The following is a 20,399-nucleotide window of genomic DNA, read 5'->3' on the forward strand; positions in this document are numbered from 1 at the left end:
TGGCACGTGCATGGTGCTGCATCGCACGAAGACTCTTAACCAATAGGGATGGAGTAAACTGTCTCGCATCCAGGTGGCAGAGTGTTTTTTTACGCAGCGGACATCATCACATCTCAGCAGACATTATCAAATGTGAATAGATAGATAAAGTGCGCATTGTTGAAAAGGGAAACTGTCTGAGATATTGATGAATAAAATTTAAAAGCACACAAAATTAAATTAAATGAATTTAAGAAAACGTGAATGATACCATAGGAAAAAGAACCGCCTAAAAAACCAACCAGTTCATTTTGATTTAAACACTCTATTCCCTTTCAAGTGTCTTGCAGCCTTGAATTCTTCAAGTGTTTTTATTCACCTGGTTGGGGTGGGGGATTTGATTTGATGTAATTTCTAGGTCCTTGCTGATTGCGTTTTGGTCTCATGATGTTTAAAACCCTCCAAGAGTCAAGGGGGATCTGCTCCCCTCAAAATTTTTCCAACATTGTAATGCTGCATTTGTTTTCAATGCCAAGCATTCAGCGGTGTTAATGTTTAACAGTCACTTTAACACAAATTTAATCGATAAGATTTAAAGCTATGCATGGTGGAAGTACTAAGTTAGCTAGATTTGCGGTACACCATGTACAAGAAAAATGCATCTTTTATGAGTGTGTAGTTCTAAGAAGAACCGACTGTGGACACTCGACGTTCTTAACAGTATGCTCCGTTCGTCTTCAGGATCCTTCCACAGCACTCATAATGAAGCCAACAAATCAGAGCCACAAACAATAAGTGGGCATTTGTGTAGAGTAAAAGAAACTCAACATCAGAGTCCAAATTCCACAGAACAATGGATTCAAGATCATTATACATAAGAGCATGAGTGCAAGCTACAGATATTAAATGACCTTTGAAACCAATGTACATGTAGTTGGGACATTACTTGCATTGCGTGTCAAGCTTCTCCTGATGACAATTAGCAGACCTAAGAATAGAAATTCGGCTGGTGGTCCATGCATTATAAGTCAGATTGGAACCTTGTTGCCGTGGTGCCTGGACGAGACGACCAACTTTTGTGTCAGGCTGTTCAACCAGATTTCTGTTCGTCCTCTCAAGGCTCAAAAGGATCTGACATATTGCTTTTCAAGGTAAGAATACCACAAAAAGATGTACAGACACGTCAATGGATTTTCAATTTTTTTTTGTCTGCTAGCTTGTACTGCTGGCTTGTACATGTACTTTCCAAATACATGCTACGGAGATTCATAATCACAATTTTCAATTCTAAAGCTCCCTTAAATGCGTCCATTATTTTATGTACACACGTTGTAAATCTGTTTTCTTGCAAGGCAATTCAACAAAACCTTGCTACAGGAATGTTAGTGTGTATGCATATATTTACTGTTAAAATGATTAGTGACAAAGTTCCAAACTGTCCCTGATGCCTGAATGTACTTTCATTGTTTGTACTTCCACAGGTATGGCATCCAATGTCACAGTCCAATCTGTCTTGGGAAAGATTAGCCAGGGTCACCTGGAATGTTCCATCTGCTCTTGTCGTTTCAAGGAGCCTAAACTGCTGGACTGCTTGCACAGTTTCTGTTTGAAATGCCTCCAAGAGCTCAGACACCATCATGACCCAGATAGTACCAAGCTAACATGCCCTCTCTGCAGACGTGACACCCAGCTAAAAGGAAATGGAGTTGCTGCACTGCCTAATCACTTTACACTGGGGGCACTGGTGGAGGAATTCACCATGCAAGAACAGCTCCTTGAAGGTCAAGGGTTAGAAATCAAATGTCAGAACTGTGAGGAGGAAAACAAAGCCATCTCTAGATGCAGTGACTGTGATAGTTTTTTCTGTCTGGAGTGCAATAAGGCACACAGACGAATGGCTATGCTGAGAGCTCATGAGGTGAACACACTGGCGCAGTTACAATCAGGTGAGATCTCCTTCAAGAGTAAACTCAGAAAGCAGGTTCCAAAATGTGGCAAGCATCCAGACCAGAATGTCAACATTTACTGCAACACTTGTGAGAAGCTGGAATGCACAACTTGTTCTCTTCTTGATCATGCAAAGCACTCTCTCACTGGACAAATGGAGGCCTTTGACGAGTGCAAACGAGAAATCCACGCACTAATGGCAAAAGCTGAACAGAAAACAGCAGAATTTAAGGTGGCAACACAGGCAACTGGAAAGATGCAAAAGACACTGTATAGTATGCTTGCCAGTGTCAACAAGAAAATAGATCAAAAGGTTGACGAAGGGAGGAACAGACTGGAACAGGAAGGGAAGACACTGAAGCAAGAGGCTGAGAGATTCTACAAAGGCAGAGTTAAGAAACTGGAAGCAGCTCATTCATCCAACAGAACTGAAGTGAGCCACACAGAGCAAAAGTTGGATGAGATGAAACAACTCATGGATCAGGCGAGCTGCCACGAGATACTGGATCTGAAGCACAAATTACTGCACAACCTTAAAGAACTGACAGAGAAAACGCCGCACGAAGTACCCCGCGGCCTAACTTTCATCAACTTTGAAAGCAAGGACTTGTTATTCACAATAGGGAGGCTGGTCCAAGTACCAGCAGATGAGAATGACCCAAAACCAGAGTTGAAGGTTCAAACTGTAGATCCATCAAGCCAAGTGCCTTCATGTCTGCCAAACAAGTGTCAAAAAAAAGCAGAAATACACAAATTTGGAAAATATGGGACCAAGTTTGAATCGGCATCTCATGTAGCAGTATTTTCCAACAATGAAGGGGTCATAGTAGATAGGTCGTGTAACAGATTGATCAGTTTCATACCCAAGTCACCTCAATCACCTGCAGTCTCAAAAGAAATTGAGATTTATGGTCTCTATAATCCAAGGTGTGTAGTGGTAACCAAGGACGACAAGCTTATTGTTGTAGCTGGTCAAATCATCAAGACATTTGACAGAGCATATTGTCCCCTCATTCACTTCAAATCTGGTAAGAAGGCTAAAAACTACCCAACATGTCTTGCTGTAAATGACAACAATCAGATAGCAGTGGGTTTTAGCAAGGAGGAAGAGATATTCCTACATAATCTTGACGGAACTCTCATCACAAGATTTTCTGCTCCTGGCATCGGTGATTATTTGACATCCTACAAGCAGCGCCTTATCTACACTGACAGTGACATGCACAAATTAACGTCAGTCAACTACAATGGCAGAGAGGTATTCTCAATTGGTGTTAATGCCACTGGACATGAAAGAGGGAAGAGCACTCTTGAAGGTGTGTGCTGTGATGAAGATGGAAACATCTATGTTGCCATGGAGTTGGTTGATGAATCGGATGAAATTCACCAGTTTAGTCCCGACGGCCAATACATTGGTTGTGTCATCAAGGGATTTGATCATGTGCGCGGTATCGCTCATGCCCCAAATGGTGACCTGGTTGTGGCAGAAGAGACTTCAGTTGTAGTCTGCCGCCATGTCTTACTGTCATAGCTACATGTACACTCTCATCACATTCAATTAGCCTTTTGCGAGTTAACTTTGACCCAAATGTGGTACACTGAGTTCTTTATATTCATGTGAACATAACAACTTGAATTCTCCTTACTAAAACCACTGTTGCTATACCTCGTGATTCTAGGCAAGCTTTTGCCAAGATACATAAGAGACACCTTACATCAATACACTGTTCTCAATGGATACGGAGGGCATAAAGGAACCACTCCATTCCAGAGATGGTGGTCGCTATGCAAAAGCTTGCCCCAAATCACGATGTATAGCAACAGTAGCTTTAGTCTGGGGAAATCAAATTGTTATGTTTATGTGCAGTCAGATAACTCAGTGCACCAGATTTTATTCAATTTAATTCACAAATGGCTTATTAAGTCTATCAAGAGTGACATTGCAAGAACAAACTAAACATGTATAGCAGCTGCATTTAGAAGATATCTCGAGAAATTTTGATGCTTATCCTTTTTACCGATGGGGCCAGCTTCCCGTCTGAGGGGGTGAGGAGTGGTCCCCTCCGCCCCTTTACTCCTTGGCAATGGGTCCGCACCTGCTACTCAAATTGAACTGTGTATCAGATGTCAGGAACTTCTTGCACTACTGGCCCAGTGGCAAAAAAAGGCACCCAGACTGAAGTGCAGATTCTCCAAGCCATGAACTCAGGATAATGATGCCATATCCCAAAACCAATGCCTTGAGATAAGGATGTATCTTGTTCAGGCCAAGGGAAGTGCCACAAACCAACTACATGTAATTTGCCATTCTTCTCCACAGGAGATTGAATACTGTCAAGCGCAAACATGTTTTAGATTAAGGGGAGACTTACTTAGAAGACACAGCTGTTTGTGTTGGAATCCTGAACACCACGAATGATAATTTGTAACATGGCATGTCCTCATGCCAAGATTGGGCTTGCCAGGGTCAGATTTGTGTCTTACTAGTTTGTCTTTACTAGAAAATTGCTTGGTGGACAAAGCTGATGACATTTTATTACCTTTTTTAATGAAAATCTTGGAATGCAATACCCACTGAAAACAAATAAAATTATGCAAAACAAAAGCAAACTATGACACATAAACATCAGTTTATGGATGTGGAAACTCGATATTTAATTATTCAGCGCAAACATTACTGCAACCCGTCTGCAACTGAAATAAAAAAAAGATATATTAAATCTTGAATGGAACTGATTTAACACAAGGGGTGTCACTGCTAGCAAAGAAAAGTATTCTGCCACATCAGTGCATTGGCAATGTATTCTGTGCTTATGCCATGACACATAGCTCACGTGAACTCTTATCTCCATGTATTTATCACTTTATACCTTAGAAAAAAGACTTATTATTCAATAAAAAATTTTAATTTCAAGAAACTTCAAAGATAAAGGGAGTTGTTTTCTTTTTCCCAATCTCTTTCAATCAACCATTCATGGAGATACTAACCTTAAAGGATTAAAAAAGGTAGCATAGGGGAAAATGTAAGAATTCCTCAGCCAAGAAGGTATTTCTGTTTGATTCCCACACCAAAAATTCTTATTCTTTGACAAGTGTGTTGAAGAGAACCAAGCGGGCTACTCTTTAATCAGTTGAACTTGTTGAACTTCCAAACGTTAGCACAGCCAAATTACCATTAAAGGCAATTTCTTATTGAAACTTATTAATTAATGAAAAATAAGTGCCTTTGCTTGTTGCTCAAACAAGAAACAGTTTTTTGTGTGCATGTTTTTGTTTCATTTATAGATGTCAGAATTCTCCATTAATTAATTCCATATTTTATTCCTATTTTTCCATCAGGTCAATTAATGTCAGACATTTTCTATTTCAGTGTCAGCTCCTGTGCCCAATTTATCAGAACTAAACTTTGGCATGTATTATTCACTTGACTTTCTCTTCATGTTTAATTCATCACTTTACTTCTTCAGGTTACACATTAATGACCAGGGCCATGGCTTTCTGTTCTTAGGAATTGGATGCACTACCTTGTCCTTTTGTATTGCAGTGGAGCTTTCCTTCGTAAAGACTTGTCACAGGTTGTGTGGATAAAGAAAATAAGGCTGGAGTTCTGTGGCCGATTTGAATGTGAACAGAGCACAACTGGGTATAAATGTGATGAACAGTGATAGACAGTAGAGAACTGAGAGATGCATCATGATGATGAGGTGTGTGGGCTGAGTTGATAGTCCCTATCCCAGTGCCGTGCGAGTTTTGTACTTTGGTTGCGCCATTTGCCACAGCCAGTAGCAGATTTGTCAGGCTGCTTATGAGGCAAAATTGGTTGTGAGGATCATCATAGCGGCTGATTGACATTTCAAGATTAGAAAACTGAAGAAAACCACGGCCTTGAAGATCTGAGCTTGGCTCAAAGACTGGTTGAGTTCTGTTCCTCCTCATGCTCGATGGCTGGTTCTTGAATTCTGATGTAACCTTGGTCACAGCACACTGCAGTGAGGTTTCACATCTAAGTTGCGGAAGTGGTCCCGCAGATGTACCAGAGTTGATGAGCAAGCTAGCAAGGGCAGATTCTTATAATCAAGGAGACAGGAACTGATATTACGTCGAACTGTATGTCAGATATTTTAATTTGAGAGCAGACGTACATGTAGTGATAACACTTGCGAATTTTGACTTAAAGATCTTCTATTACATGTACATGCCTTGAACCTTTCAGGTTATTCCAGCTTGTGAAATACTTTTAATCAATCTTGTTTTCTCTGGAGTTTATACTGACATTTGTTTAGAAGTTTTCTTTTGAATACTTATTTTCCTCGGAGGAACTTCAATTGATAATTCTTTTACTTTGATGAAACTGACATTTGTTTAGAAGTTTTCTTACGAATACTTATTTGCTAATTCTCTTATTTGAGGTGCTTTTCAGAGCTGAAATTTTACAGCATTATATTACAGAAATTAGAAACTATCAAGTGTATCTCTTTGATGCACTAAGTTGTGTAGTTTGTGAACTTACAGTGAATTCAACATTTTAATTAACACATACCTGTACTTACCTGTAAATACTTGAATTGCAAATGCTGATTTTCATGCGGGTGTGAATAGACATTCATTTGATTAGTGTAATCTAATTCTGAGTTGTAGCTACACTCACTTGAGAGACATCTGATTGTAAATACGGAATGGTGTATATTTTGTATTATAGAATTGAGAAATTTTGTAAATAAATTCGTATCAAATATTGTGAATAGTATAGATTGGGTGTTGTTACAATCATTTTTCTGGCCTGCATCCAGTCCTTCTGTTGCAGTGGCCGTAAAGTGAGCACACTGTGACAATAGACTCCTCGATTTTCTCAAGTTTTTGTTCCCTTTCTTAGGACTGTGCCTCTGAAAAATGCATACACTTAAAGACGTGCTTAGGAGTGAATTAACCCTCCTTCTGTTATAACCATCAAAAACAGTCAAAAATGCCTTCCCCCAGTACACAGACACATATGGGAAATTTGACTGATTTTGACTGATATGACAACCGTGTCAAGAATGCATCTTAGCATAGGAGGGTTTAAGTAGCTTATATGCTGGGTAGCTGAACTAGATTGTAGTACATGTAACTCTATCTTTACAGAAGTCTACTTAATGTGAAAATGGGACAAATCTTACTATTATTACAAGCAGATATTTTTGTGAGTGATTAAGTCCAAATAAAAAGAAGATAAAAAAACCAAAACAAGGTTTCTGAGATGTAGCGATCCTCATTTCCAACAAAAGTAAGTTTAAGGTGCCTCATTTATGTAGCTGTACCTGTATGCCATGACACCAACACTTTATGCAATTACCCACATAGTGGCCATATCGAGTATGCACACGTTTTTACCATGTGCGCATGCATCATAAACATGAACATGTACATGTATTTTTTTCATGTTAGAATATTCCACGGGAACACATCCAATGCCCATGTTCCTCTTCATTCCGGACAAACCAAACGAGTGCCTGACCATAGCTGTAGGCTCTCAAAAAAGTATCTCACGAATAATGCCATTATTAGTCAGGATTAAACCATTCAGTCGAGGGGTCGGTAATTTTAATCACCGGAAATTTTTTGGTTTCATTTTTACATTCCCAATTGGGATATCCAGTTCGCGAGCGTGACGTCACTTCAGTTTAAACCACGTCCAATGCACATACAGTACAGCTACATGGAACCATGGAAAAGGACGTTAATGCCAGTAACGTAACCAGCTTTTGGTGTCGGGGGGAGGGAGAAAATTGGTGTCATTCAACATGATATTGGGGGAGAAAAAATATCAACAACACTTATTCACGGTCCGGACATCCTTTTATTTCAAGATGTTGTTTTTTACAGGGTTTTGGTGCCAATATTAGAGAAATAAATATACTAATTACTTTCTTCCTATGAAGTATTCTTTGTTTAAAAAAATCCATCGGGGGGAGGGAGGTGCCCCTCTGCCTCCTCACTGGTTAACGCAACACTTGTGAGTGCTCATCCAGTGGAAGCTTTTAATCTGTGTTGCATGCGCGTGTATGACAAAGTCACTTGCGAACCAGATTGACATACTAGTGAATACTTTTTCGTTCAATTACATTGAAACAGTTTGTCCATGGCAGTCTTCATGGACCCTTCAAATAGCAGAATCTATTATAAAACAAATATTGCCTCCTATATTTCCTGGTGAAGTAGCACTGGCCTCCCTTGGTGATTCGGGGAGCATTCTATTCTAAAACGAACGCTCCCTGGATCACCATGGGTGGTTAGTTTTACTACATGTACATCACTCAAATGATTCACTATTTATATACGTAAGGCACACATACGTGCATGAGGCTGGGAGTTTGTGCAGAGTAAAAAGAGACTCAACATCAGAGTCCCAATTCCACACAACAATGGTATTCAAGTTCATTATGCACAGGAGTACATGCATGTGCAAGCTAGTGTGCTGCGTTGGTACTGCATGACCTTTATAGCCAGTCAATGGAGATTTCATTGGCGTTGGCGTGTAGCTTCTCCTGATGACAATGAGCCAATCTAAATATAGAAATTTGGCTGGCGGTACATGTACACGTGTACATGAGTAGCAGGTGTGGCACCAGGAGTATTGCAGGTACAGCGACAACCAGCCCCGGTCGTGTCGAGCTGTTCTACAAGAATTCTTGTTATCCTCTCACATCCTAAAAGGATCTCACAAGTCAGTTTGGGGGGTAAGGATACCACTGACAGATTTGCAATTTATACGTTTAGGTTTTTGTTCTTTTTTCTACTGACTTAATACTCTAAGTGGCAGTTTCCAAAATGTATACAGTCGTTTGCAAAAGTTTAAGACCACCTGGAATTTTGCGGGTATTTCTGTCACTGGGCCTGCATTACATTGTTTCATTGAATGATTGTATAAAATGTTCTCTACAGTGGTGATAACATCACAGTCGTGCTAGGAGCCCATTTCCATGAATTTTGTTGCAAAGGCAGGTCTTGTATGACATTTTGTCTGTAAGGCAGCATGGGTAAAAAGCCAGTCTATGTAAACAGATAATAAAGGATGGTATACTAAATGTTAGACTGTTAACATTTCAAATCATGGAAGTGTTGTCAAAACATGTTTAACCAAAATACCACGGTCACACATTTAAAATAAACATAACTTGCCATGATTGATTGGTTTAAGTTTGGTTTTTCTTTAGGTTAATGCATTTTGTACCGGTGGTCCTAAACTTTTGCAAATGACTGTACTATCAGCTTCATTATCAGCAACTACTGACCAAAAATTTTGACATCTTAGAGTTAAAATTTATTGTACACAATTTCTGCAAAAGAAAAATCCTCCTTCTAAAATATTCTCTGAAGCCTAACTAAAAATTTATTGCTTGCACTTGCACAGATATGGCATCTAACGTCACAGTCCAATCTGTCTTGGGAAAGATTAGCCAGGGTCATCTGGAATGTTCCATCTGCTCCTGTCGTTTCAAGGAGCCTAAACTGCTAGACTGCTTACACAGTTTCTGCTTGAAATGCCTCCAAGAGCTCAGACACCACCATGACCCAGATAGTACCAAGTTAACATGCCCTCTCTGCAGACGTGACACCCAGCTAAAAGGAAATGATGTTGCTACACTGCCTACCAACTTTACACTGGGAGCCCTAGTGGAGGAATTCACCATGCAAGAGAATCTGCTTGAAGGTCAAGGGTCAGAGATCAAATGTCAAAACTGTGAGGAAGAAAATGAAGCCATCTCTAGATGCAGTGACTGTGACAGTTTCCTGTGTCTAGAGTGTAATAAGGCACATGGACGAATGGCCAAGATGAAACATCATGTGGTGAACACACTGGAGAAGCTACGATCAGGTGAGATCTCTTACAGGAGTAAACTCAGAGAGCAGGTTCCAAAATGTGGCAAGCATCCGGACCAGAATGTCACCATCTACTGCAACACATGCGAGCAACTGGCATGCACAACCTGCTCTCTTCTTGATCATGCAAAGCACTCTCTCACTGGACAAATGGAGGCCTTGGACAAGTGCAAACGAGAGATTAGTGAACTGACTTCAAAAGCTGAACAGAAACAAATTGTTCTGAAGGTGGCAACACAGGAAGTTGAAAAGATGCAAAACACACTGGATAGTATGCTTGCCAATGTCCACAAGAAAATAGATCAAAAGGTTGACGAATGGAAGAAAAGACTGACAGAGGAGGGGGAGACATTGAAGCAAGAAGCAGAGAGGCTCTACAAAGACAGGGCTAAGCAACTGGAAGCAGCTCATTCATCCAACAGCACAGAAGTGAGCCACACAGAGCAAAAGCTGGATGAGATGAAACAACTCATGGATCAGGCGAGCTGCCACGAGATACTGGATCTTAAGCACAAATTACTGCACAACCTTAAAGAACTGACAGAGAGAACGCCGCACAAAGTACCCCATGGCCTGCCCTCTATTGACTTTGAAGCCAGTGCCACAACAACGCTGACATTAGGAAGGCTGATTCATGTAAATGAAGATGACCCAAAACGAGAGCTGACGGTTCAACCTGCAAAGCCATCGAGCCAAGTGCCAAAGAAGTGTCAAAGAAAAACAGAAATACACAAGTTTGGAGAACATAAGACAGAGTTGGAATTGGCAACATGTGTAGCAGCATTTTCTGACAATGAAGTGGTTATCGTGGACAGGGAGTGCGACAACTTGATCCGTTATGAGCCCAAGTCACCCCAATCACCTGCAGTCTCAGAAGAAATTGAGATTGATGGTCTCCATAATCCAAGGCGTGTAGCAGTAACCAAGGATGATGAACTCATTGTTATGGCTGGCCCAATCATCAAGACCTTTGAGAGAGATTACACTCCCCTCAATCATTTCAAGCCTGGTAGGAGCAGCAAAAACTACCCATCATGCCTTGCAGTGGATGATAACAATCTGATAGCAGTGGGTTATGAGAAGAATGAACAGATATTCCTACATAATTGGGCTGGAACTGTCATCAAGAAATTGACTGCTCATGGCATCGGTGATTATTTGGCAAGCTACAAGGAGTGCCTCATCTACACTGACAGAGACATGCACAAGTTGAAGTCAATTGACTACAATGGTAGAGTGGTATTTTCAACTGATATTCATGCCACTGATAGTGAGGACAGTTCTGCTGCAGGTGTGTGCTGTGACAAAGATGGAAACATTTATGTTGCAATACAAATGTTTTCTGAATCGGATGAAATTCACCAGTTTAGTCCCGATGGCCAGTACATTGGTCGTGTCATTAAGGGATTTGATGGTGTACGTGGTATCACTCTTGCCCCAAATGGTGACCTGGTAGTGGCAGAAGAAACTTCAGTTGTAGTCTGCCGCCATGTCTAGCCATCATGCAGTTATAGGCCCTCGCCACAAGCAATCAAAGGTCTAACAAGAGTCACCAGGCATGTTAAAGCTGCCAGCTATTCAAATGAACTGTGTATCACATTTCGGACATTTTTCTTCCTTTCTTGGCCCTGTGGCCAAAAAGGCACCCAGACTGAACTGCAGATTTTCAAAGCCATGAACTCAAGATTGTGGCACCATACCCAAGAACCAATGCCCTGATAAATGCCTACCTAGATGTATCTCATTCAGAACAAGGAAAGTGATGCCAAGAATTTGCTGTTCAGACTATAAAGGCAAGACTTCTTCAGAATACTCAACTGTTTGCGTTTCAAGTCCTGAATACAAGGGATGATAATTTTAACATGGCATGTCCACAGGTTCTGACTTGATTCCAACCAAGAATTAGTGCTCATCAGAGCAGTTGGGCTTGCCAAGGTCAGATTAAATTTCTCTTCCTGCGTGTTTTACTTTTCTTTTAACGGAAAATTTCTCTGTGGACAAAGCTTGTGACACTTCTAGTAACTTGCTTCTTCAAATGAAAATCTCTAAATGCCGGTATGCCACTGACTAAAAACAAATGAATAATGTGAGCAACATGACACAGGCAAACTGGTGTGGGTATATGAAGTCCAGTATTTAATTACACAATATTAATTACTGTACCTGAAAATACAAAAAGAGAATGCCAGACACTAATTTAACACAGAAACCGCAGCCTGTGATGCGTCTGTCCTGAAAGGGGTGTCATGATTTTCTATGAAAGTATCCTATGATATCTCATTCATGCATGTAGCTCACTGTGTTCTGTGAAATTGAATGCCAACTGGCTAAGGGCAAACACTTACCAGTATCTCTATACATATTCATCACTTGATACCCAAGGAAAAAGACATTTTATTCAATGAAATAATTAAATTTGACTTGAATTTCAAAGATACTTAGGGGGGTCAGGAGATGGGGGTGGGTTCCTTTTTTTGATTCCTCTGGAAGAGCTATGAGCAGTGGGGCTACAGCATTCCCCCCCCACACACACACACACTCACAACATAGTCTAGCCCCTTGTGAAGCAGAAAGAGCCCTTCCTTGGGAGATTTTTTCCTGCAACTTCTGTTAAATTTAAACTGTACAAAACATGTCTTCAAAGAATAACTGCTTCACGATCTAGGGTCTGTATCCATGCTCCTATTAGTTTGAGCCAAGCCATTACAATCCACACACTTTAAACTTGTGCCTCTAAATCCTTTAAATTCTTCATGAGATGTAAAGATGAATGTAAACACATCACAAATACATTGATTTGCTTTAGCCCAAGAGATGCATTTAGAGAAACAATTAAAAAAAAATTCCATACTTCTCATAAATAGAGGGGTACATTTCTATCAGGTTAAATAAACACCTGACAATGACAAAACTATAAATGCCCCTCACATGAGTAAAACGAGGTGAAAGATCACTGTAAACTCAAGCACAGTGCCACACGTACATGCAGTTTAATAGTGTTCAAAATAGCAGCCTCGACTGTGAACAATGCCTGCCACGTATCCCACACAATGTTTCCACTATTACTGTGTGGGTGTTCCATGTCAGTATACAGTCATTCCAAACTCAACATTTAGTACTGCCAAGCCAACCCAGGAATTTTATGAATAAACTATGAAACTTTGAACTACTGCTTAAACAGATTATCACAAGGCATCCAGCCTTACAGTGGCAGTGGAGAAGGGGATGGGTCTCAAAGGAACTTACGTCAAAAAAACACAGTTTCACTCTTCAGGGCAAAAGTGCCAAGTACATGTATGTGTATCAATGATTTGGGGGCAAATCTGTGACCTGTGGGACATGGAAAACTAAAAAAAGACAAGCAATAATATGGACGACAGGTTGAAGAGGCTTGGAAAGACTCCCAGAAATGTTGCCAGATTGAAACAGTAGTAACATAGATGTACGGACATACCATGACATCCTGTTATTGCATCAGTATACAGCACGCAATTTCCTGAGAGTAGCAGGATCAGGAGTAAATCTCACACGTACACTGGATCCTTTAGGGAGGAGCACAGGTTCCCATACATGCAAATGTATGTGCCATTTGGACTTCAAACAGCCAGTACTGTTGACCTTCTGCACTTGCTGGATACACTTGCTACATCCACTTGCTACATCCACTTGCTACATCCACCAGGACTTTAACTGCATTCGTCAAACTGCAAATTCACAGAATACCTGCAAAACTGAGTAAGATTTTTCCCCTAAAATTTAGTTTCAGGCCAAAACTATTGTATCTTAGGCCAACTTCACTGCAAACATGTCAAGACATCTTATTAATTTATTTTAGTTGTGTCTAGGTGTATAACGGCTATACATTTTAGTTTTAGCTTCACTGTGACTTTGTTGTTTGTACAGTATTTCTGCAGATATGGCATCCAATGTCATAGTCCACTCTGTCTTGGGCACAAACAGCAAGGATCACTTGGTATGTTCCATCTGCTCTTGTCGTTTCAAGGAGCCTAAAGTGTTGGACTGTATGCACAGTTTCTGCCTGAGATGCCTGCAAGGGTTCAGACAACACCAAGAACCAGAATGCACCAAGCTAACATGCCCTCTCTGCAGATGCGACACCCAGCTGAAAGGAAATGATGTTGCTGCTTTGCCTAATAACTTCACACTAGGAGCCCTAGTGGAGGAATTCACCATGCAAGAGAATCTGCTTGAAGGTCAAGGGTCAGAGATCAAATGTCAGAACTGTGAGGAGGGAAATGAAGCCATCTCTAGATGCAGTGACTGTGACAGTTTTTTCTGTCTTGAGTGCAATAAGGCACATGCACGGATGGCTGCGATGAAAGCTCATGAAGTGAACACGATGGTTCAGCTACGATCTGGAGAGGTATCCTTTAGGAGTAAACTCCGAGAGCAGGTTCTAAAATGTGGCAAGCATCCAGACCAGAATGTCACCATCTACTGCAACACATGCGAGAAGCTTTCTTGCATAATTTGCTCTATTCAAGATCATGAGCAGCACTCACTCATTAGCCATGTGGAGGCTTTTGACAAAAGCCAACAGGAAATTGCCAAAATGATCACAAAAGCTATGAAGAACAAAACAAAATGGAGCAAAGCATCTACAGAAGTCGAGAGTATTCGTGAAACACTGTACAGGATGTTCACTAGGACTACCGGGAAAATTTCCACCAAGGCTGACAAGGAAGTCGCCAGGATTAGGGAAGAGGAGCAAAAACTCAAGCAGGAGGCAGTGATGATTTATAAAGAGAGAGTCAAGACACTAGACACTGTTCAGGAAATCAATACTGATAAGATAATCCATGCTGAACGCACGCTGGATGAAACAAAACAACTCACCGGTCACCTGCATGAGATACTGAATTTTAAGCTGAAACTACTGCACAACCTCAGAGAACTGACCATGGAAAAGCCCCAAAGAACCCCAACCGAGTTGTCCTTTATGGATTTTGAAGAGTCTAAATTAAAGTCACTTGCGATAGGGAGGCTGATGCCTGACACCAAAGAGAGATCCGAGCTTAGGACTCTGATGGCAGACCCAACAAAACCAGAGATTGTGAGATGGCAAGAAAAGACTAAAATAAACAAGTTTGGAAACAGCAAGACTGAGTTCAAATCTGCATCTCATGTTGCAGTGTTCTCTAACTATGAGGTGGTCATTGTGGACCTTGAGTGCAAAAACTTGATTAGCTATTTCCAAAAAACTCCTCAATCACCTGCCACCTCAAAAGAACTTGAGATCCATGGTCTACATAACCCAAAGTGTGTAGCAGTGAATACGGCTGACCAACTGATTGTTTTGGCTGATTCAACAGTCCATATTTTTAGCAGGGAATATAAGCCTCTCTGTAATTTCAAAACCGGTACTTGTAAGTGGCCAGCAATGAACCCAACTTGTCTTGCAGTGGATAAAGATGAGGTCATAGCAGTGGGTTATGAGACGGAGGCTGGGACATCAGTGCACTCCAAAAATGGATGTTTCCTTGGATGGGTCTCCACTCCAGGGATAGGTCATTATTTGACCACATACAAAGAAAGCCTTGTGTACAGCAACTCCAAGGATAGGAAATTAACACTGGAGAAATACAAGTTTGCCAGTGGTCATGGCTTCTCTGGAGAACTTGGTAGCCATGCCCCTCAGAACTATGATCTCTGTGGTGTGTGTTGCGACTGCAACGGCACAACCTTTGTCGCAATATCTACGGATGAAACAGGTGAAATCCACCAGTACAGTCCTGACTGCAGATACCTTGGGTGTGTCATCAAGGGATGCAAGAATGTGCGGGGCATTGCACTCACCCCAAAGGGGGATCTGGTAGCAGCTGCCGGGAATTGGATTCTTGTCTATCGCCGCTTCTGATGAAGGCACAGGAAAAATAGAAACACGAAATGCCCAGGGAAAGCAATGGGAACCAAGACAATGCATGTAGGCCTGCAAATAAATAATGATTATTTTCTGTTGTGCTCTTTCTTGTCTTACCTTTCTATTTGGATCTTGGGAGACATACATATACGCCTTTTGGCGACAGTTTATTTTGAAACTTTTATGTTCTCCTGGGCGGCCCGCTGTGTCTTGTGATTGTCTTGTTTTATGTTTAATTGCAAAAATAAATATTATTATTATTATTGAGTGTATAGCTTCTTTCTGGTTTGAGCTGGTATTGCATGTCCTTACTCCATGGGAAAAGAATGCTAAATTAACTTGATATCACACTTGCTGCAACAAGATTAATCCCAATTGAAATGTGTAATTTTTAAAATGTATTTATAGAGCAATAACATATGTTAAGATGTACCTGTGGGTATATGAACGTAAATGTTTTTTTATTTACAAAAACTATGCATTACGGTTTATGACATACCCATCAAGACATATTCACAAACAGGTGCATGCAGGTTTCTACAATGCTGATCGCATCATACATCTGCTCAAAGCCCAAACTAAGAGCTGCAGGCACTCCTGTTTATCATCTCCGAGATGAATATTTGAGGGGAAAAAGCTTTGAAAGCAACAAAGACAACCACTCACGCAGGGACAGAGAAAATAAGGAAATAAATCAATACATAATGTAGCAACCTCAGCATACGTGAACATGTACCTCTAGATGTAAATGCTTGACAAAATGACTTGCATCATCATGTCTAGAAAAACAAGTGTTTAAAGTATTTTTACCCAATATTTCTTTCCTGTGGAATTTCCACACAAGCCGTTGGCTTCTTAAGAATACATACTTCACTGCTTTCCCTCGGTGCTCTGTAATTACCGTTTTTTAAAATCAGCCTGTACCCTATATGACTTCGTGTTTATACATGTAGGTTTTTCATTAAAGCAATGTACTGTACATGTAAGTCAGTTGGTTGGTTGACAGGGTTAGTTTAAAAATTCGAGTCACAAATAAAGTGTAAACATTTCCTTTCCCCAACAACTTGCAAATGTTGAACAAATATGTTAATGTCCAAAGCAAAGCTGTGTACCGCTACTTATGCACATTAGACTGGTTTGTTGGCCATGCATGTGTTTATGCAAACTGAGGAACAACAAATATATAAAACTGTAAATTTTTGAAAGGATTTTTCTTTAGGGGTGGAGTGGTATGGAGTACTATTCTCTGCCCTTCTTGAAGGCATGTGACTGCAGAGTTTGGTAAAAATATGGGAATTCAGAAGTCAAGACACTTACATTACATTAAAAGTTGCACAGTTAAACCTACAGAGAAAATTGGGACTATTTGCCAATTTTGAACTATTTTGAGACAAATACCAATTTTTCCATCAAATGAAAGATTGTGCACTTACATTCTGAAGACAAAAACCACTCACAACTAATCCCATCTTTCTTGTTGCAAATTTATTCTGGACCCCATATAACAGGTATTTGACTTTGACGCATGTTGAATGTTTTCCCAAATACACTGGTATCTTTTTCTTAATTAGACAGTTATACATGCATGTATTTCCACCTTAAACACTGTAGGTTTAACTTCTATTCTCAAATTCAATTTGGTGCGAAAAATAAGTTGAACAGTACTGCCTTGGGCCAAAGCAATAAATATACCTAAAGAACATGTAAAGAAATGAAAATGCATTGCATGCTACATACATGTACATGTAGTTTTGAAAAAGGGGCAATAAAGCTGTTTAGCATGTCAATCTGAACATGTCTGTATCACAACCTGTTTGATTGCATTCAGGATTTTGCATAGATGTTACACTTCACCTATAAATTACAACAAATATTAGTATAAAATCAAATCAGTCGTATAAAATCTGTACAAACAACTTGTGCTTACATGCAATAGCTGTGTTTCTGTGGTAGGGTCAACAGGTGAACAGTCGGTTCTCACTGGCCCAAATAAATCCAAATATCTTCGAGATTTTGAAATACACAGCAGTGCAATGTAGCCAACAGGAGCAACTTCACGCACAAGATGTTACAAGATCAATTTCTCTGGAAAGCCTGAGTTTCAGGCATCGCTCTTTTCATGAGCGAAACGCAATCCAAATTTGTGTAAATGTATGGCCAGTAAGAAATCTGAATCTGAGCCTTCCAAACAATCCACCTGCGTCCTTGCTGTTACAGATGCCGTGGCCAGCATTTTATCAATGCAAGTCAATAAGTGATGTAAATAAACAACTTTCTTTGAAATTATGCACTTTCTTTGAAATTATGCAAACAGACAGCAATTGCATGTATTATGCATGTATAGGTGGTAGTCCAAGCTGCATTGCAACCAAATACAAGGTGAAGATTACAAAGTTTTTACAGCCTCAGCTTTTTTCTCCTTTTTTTCCCACAATCACCATGTTTCATTGATACAGGAAAGCTTTGCTCTCTGCCTTTCATGTTTATTTCATGTCTGTAATGTTGACAAACTCTGTGGTAGGAATAATGTGCACACGAGTAAGAAGTGACTTGTGTTGTTAAAGTTCTGTCTCCAGTGCTGTGCCTGTCTTGAAAATTGCATTTGCCTGTCCGAAACCAAAATGGACTCAAGCCATTCCTAAACACAACCCTGGTACACCTGCCTTAAGCACAGTGTGTATGGAAATGAAGTTGATCAATTTGAACAAACTGGTATTGAGCTTTGAAACTTCAAAATAAAGAGACCCAGCTGCTACCTTTGAGATCAATTCTAATCAAATATCAATACAACAACTAATCTGTAGAAGATTCTTCTAGTTGTTTCACATATTTTCAAATTCTGTTGTTTCCATTAGTTTGTGAATTCCAAAGGTGTCAACAAATTAACATGTGGGTAAAGGTAAGAGAGAAAAAACAAATCATTGAAAGAAGAAAGGAAGAAACCTTATGAGATGGAGAATCAAAACTGTATTTCAGTGTGTTTTGGCTGGTTGGCTGGCTGGCTGGCATAAACTCCCTTTCAAAGTTAGGAATGCTTCTAGCCTTGATGTTTTTAAATCATCACTAAAGACTTACCTTTTAAAACCAGCCTTTTGCTGATAATTTGTATTTTGGTTTTGTGATGGTTTGATGTACATGTATGTGAGTGATTATTGTCAAGATTTTGAGTTTCAATTGTTTGTATTAATCGGTGTATTACATGTATTATAAATTTGTATTTAGCTATTTTTAAATAATTGTAATGCACTTGTGAACGTTTTTATGGAATTTGCGCAATATAAGTCAATAAATTATTATAAATTATTATTTGTTTGTATTTTCAACTTTATAACTTTCCTAATTAATACATGACAAGCATGGTATCATTTGAAGTGCAGTGTTCTGGAGAACTTCTTAATAATAATTGTAAATAATATTTGTTTGCTCATGGCAGATTCAAAATGAATAGTTGATGAGCAAGCACTCATCAGGGTGAGAGATCAAACTCACAGTGCTAGTTGCTGTATAAAATACACATAGCAGCCTTGACTGTGAATAATGCCTGCCACGTATCCCACACAATGTTTCCACCATTACTGTGTGGGTGTTCCATGTCAGTAAACAGTCATTCCAAACTCAGCATTTAGTATTGCCAAGCCAACCTGGGTAATTATGAATAAACAATGAAACCTGGCCCCCCTGCTTACACAAATCATCACCAGCATCCAGCCTTTATAATTATACTGATATTGTACATGTAGTTGGGAGGGGCGTGGTTTATGTGGTTTTCAAAAGAACTTACGTCAAAAAACTCAGGTTCACTCTCCAGGGCAAACTGCCAAGTATCAATGATTTTGTGGAACATGGAAAACAACTTTTAAAGAAAAGTAAAAAAGGCTACACAATGGAGGGGGGCTTGAGAATCCTCCTACATGTACGATAACTTTGCCAATGTCATTGGGCTAAAACAGCAACAACACATGAAGTCACATTCAGCCTCCTGTTATTGCAACAGTGTACAGCACGCAATATCCTGCCTGTGACATGATCAAGAGTGAGTCATACACTCGACCCTTCAAAGAGTGCTGCATGAACATGTATGTGCCAGTTGGACTTTTAAGTTACCAGCGTCAGTGTAATATCTGACTGCTTTGCTGGAAACCTCCAGCGGGTCACCTTACTTCACTTCAGCCAGACACTCAAGACACTGGTGCGTGTACTTCCATCCTCAATCTGCTTATGCACAGGATATCTACAAACCTGAGTAAGACCGGTTTCTTAAATTTATATAGTTTCAGGAGAAAAAATACCCCTCGTCCAATACTTAGATCGTGGTTTCTTTGAATCTTCTTCCTAAACATCAATCGTGTGTAGTCTGTAAGATCTCATCCTTGCAATGGCTGGTTCCAGGAATCTGACACGTCACAATGAATATTTGTTGCATCTGTGCGACTAACACAGTTTGACCTTGGGTTAACTTTAGTAGCAATAATAATGTGACCTATTAAGATAGAGGATTACAGAATATGACAGACTCTCAGTGTGTTTTACACCAAATGCAAACAATTCCAAGAGTAAATTGGCTTTATGTTCATCAGTATGAACCGGCCTTAAAGGAAACGATACTGCCTCAAACAGGGAGCTTTTGAGTTGAATCCAGATTGACAGAGGCGGCATCAAATTCTAACATCTGAGTTTTAGCTTCACCATGATGTTGTTTCTTGTACATAATGTGTGAGCATATGCACTTCCA

At 40.0% G+C, this 20,399-nt stretch overlaps 5 protein-coding genes across 8 annotated transcripts in view; 4 read left to right on the plus strand and 1 right to left on the minus strand.

The window, feature by feature from the left end:
* The window catches only part of LOC110988854 (HEAT repeat-containing protein 6-like), a 73,617-nt gene that overhangs the window by 26,866 nt on the left and 26,352 nt on the right, over nucleotides 1-20,399 (minus strand). The window lies entirely within an intron of this gene.
* LOC110988855 (uncharacterized) overlaps nucleotides 1-20,399 on the plus strand; it is a 30,019-nt gene that overhangs the window by 7,163 nt on the left and 2,457 nt on the right. Inside the window, exons 1-2 of one of the 3 annotated variants that reach the window (XM_022252764.2) lie at nucleotides 19,719-19,856; nucleotides 19,894-19,910. The exons of 1 other annotated variant lie outside the window; for it this stretch is intronic. Coding sequence is in view for 1 of the 2 variants with exons in the window: in XM_022252762.2 (XP_022108454.2) it covers nucleotides 19,886-19,910 (25 nt within the window). In the remaining variant the exon portion in view is untranslated. Of the gene's footprint in view, nucleotides 1-19,718; nucleotides 19,911-20,399 lie in introns of those variants that run through there. One more of the 3 variants, XM_022252762.2, reaches the window with a different exon arrangement.
* On the plus strand, nucleotides 953-7,152 carry LOC110988859 (transcription intermediary factor 1-alpha-like). Its single transcript, XM_022252769.2, has 2 exons — nucleotides 953-1,130; nucleotides 1,461-7,152. Exon 2 carries the CDS (start codon nucleotides 1,463-1,465, stop codon nucleotides 3,455-3,457), a length of 1,995 nt encoding a protein of 664 aa, XP_022108461.2. The 5' UTR covers nucleotides 953-1,130; nucleotides 1,461-1,462; the 3' UTR covers nucleotides 3,458-7,152.
* Nucleotides 8,487-13,604, plus strand: LOC110988861 (uncharacterized). The gene is made up of 2 exons (XM_022252773.2): nucleotides 8,487-8,642; nucleotides 9,317-13,604. Exon 2 carries the CDS (start codon nucleotides 9,319-9,321, stop codon nucleotides 11,281-11,283), a length of 1,965 nt encoding a protein of 654 aa, XP_022108465.2. The 5' UTR covers nucleotides 8,487-8,642; nucleotides 9,317-9,318; the 3' UTR covers nucleotides 11,284-13,604.
* On the plus strand, nucleotides 13,367-18,971 carry LOC110988858 (uncharacterized). 2 transcript variants are annotated; one of them, XM_022252767.2, is made up of 2 exons: nucleotides 13,367-13,521; nucleotides 13,690-18,971. In XM_022252767.2, the coding sequence occupies exons 1-2, from the start codon at nucleotides 13,367-13,369 to the stop codon at nucleotides 15,662-15,664; spliced, it is 2,130 nt and encodes a 709-aa protein (XP_022108459.2). In that variant the 3' UTR covers nucleotides 15,665-18,971. The 2 variants fall into 2 exon arrangements, with proteins under 2 accessions (XP_022108459.2, XP_022108460.2); XM_022252768.2 differs by lacking the exon at nucleotides 13,367-13,521 and having other exon boundaries at nucleotides 13,692-18,971.

The sequence above is a fragment of the Acanthaster planci genome, linkage group LG09, assembly GCF_054643075.1.
Source record: "Acanthaster planci isolate LZ-2023a linkage group LG09, COTS_SCS, whole genome shotgun sequence".
NCBI classification, from domain to species: domain Eukaryota; kingdom Metazoa; phylum Echinodermata; class Asteroidea; order Valvatida; family Acanthasteridae; genus Acanthaster; species Acanthaster planci.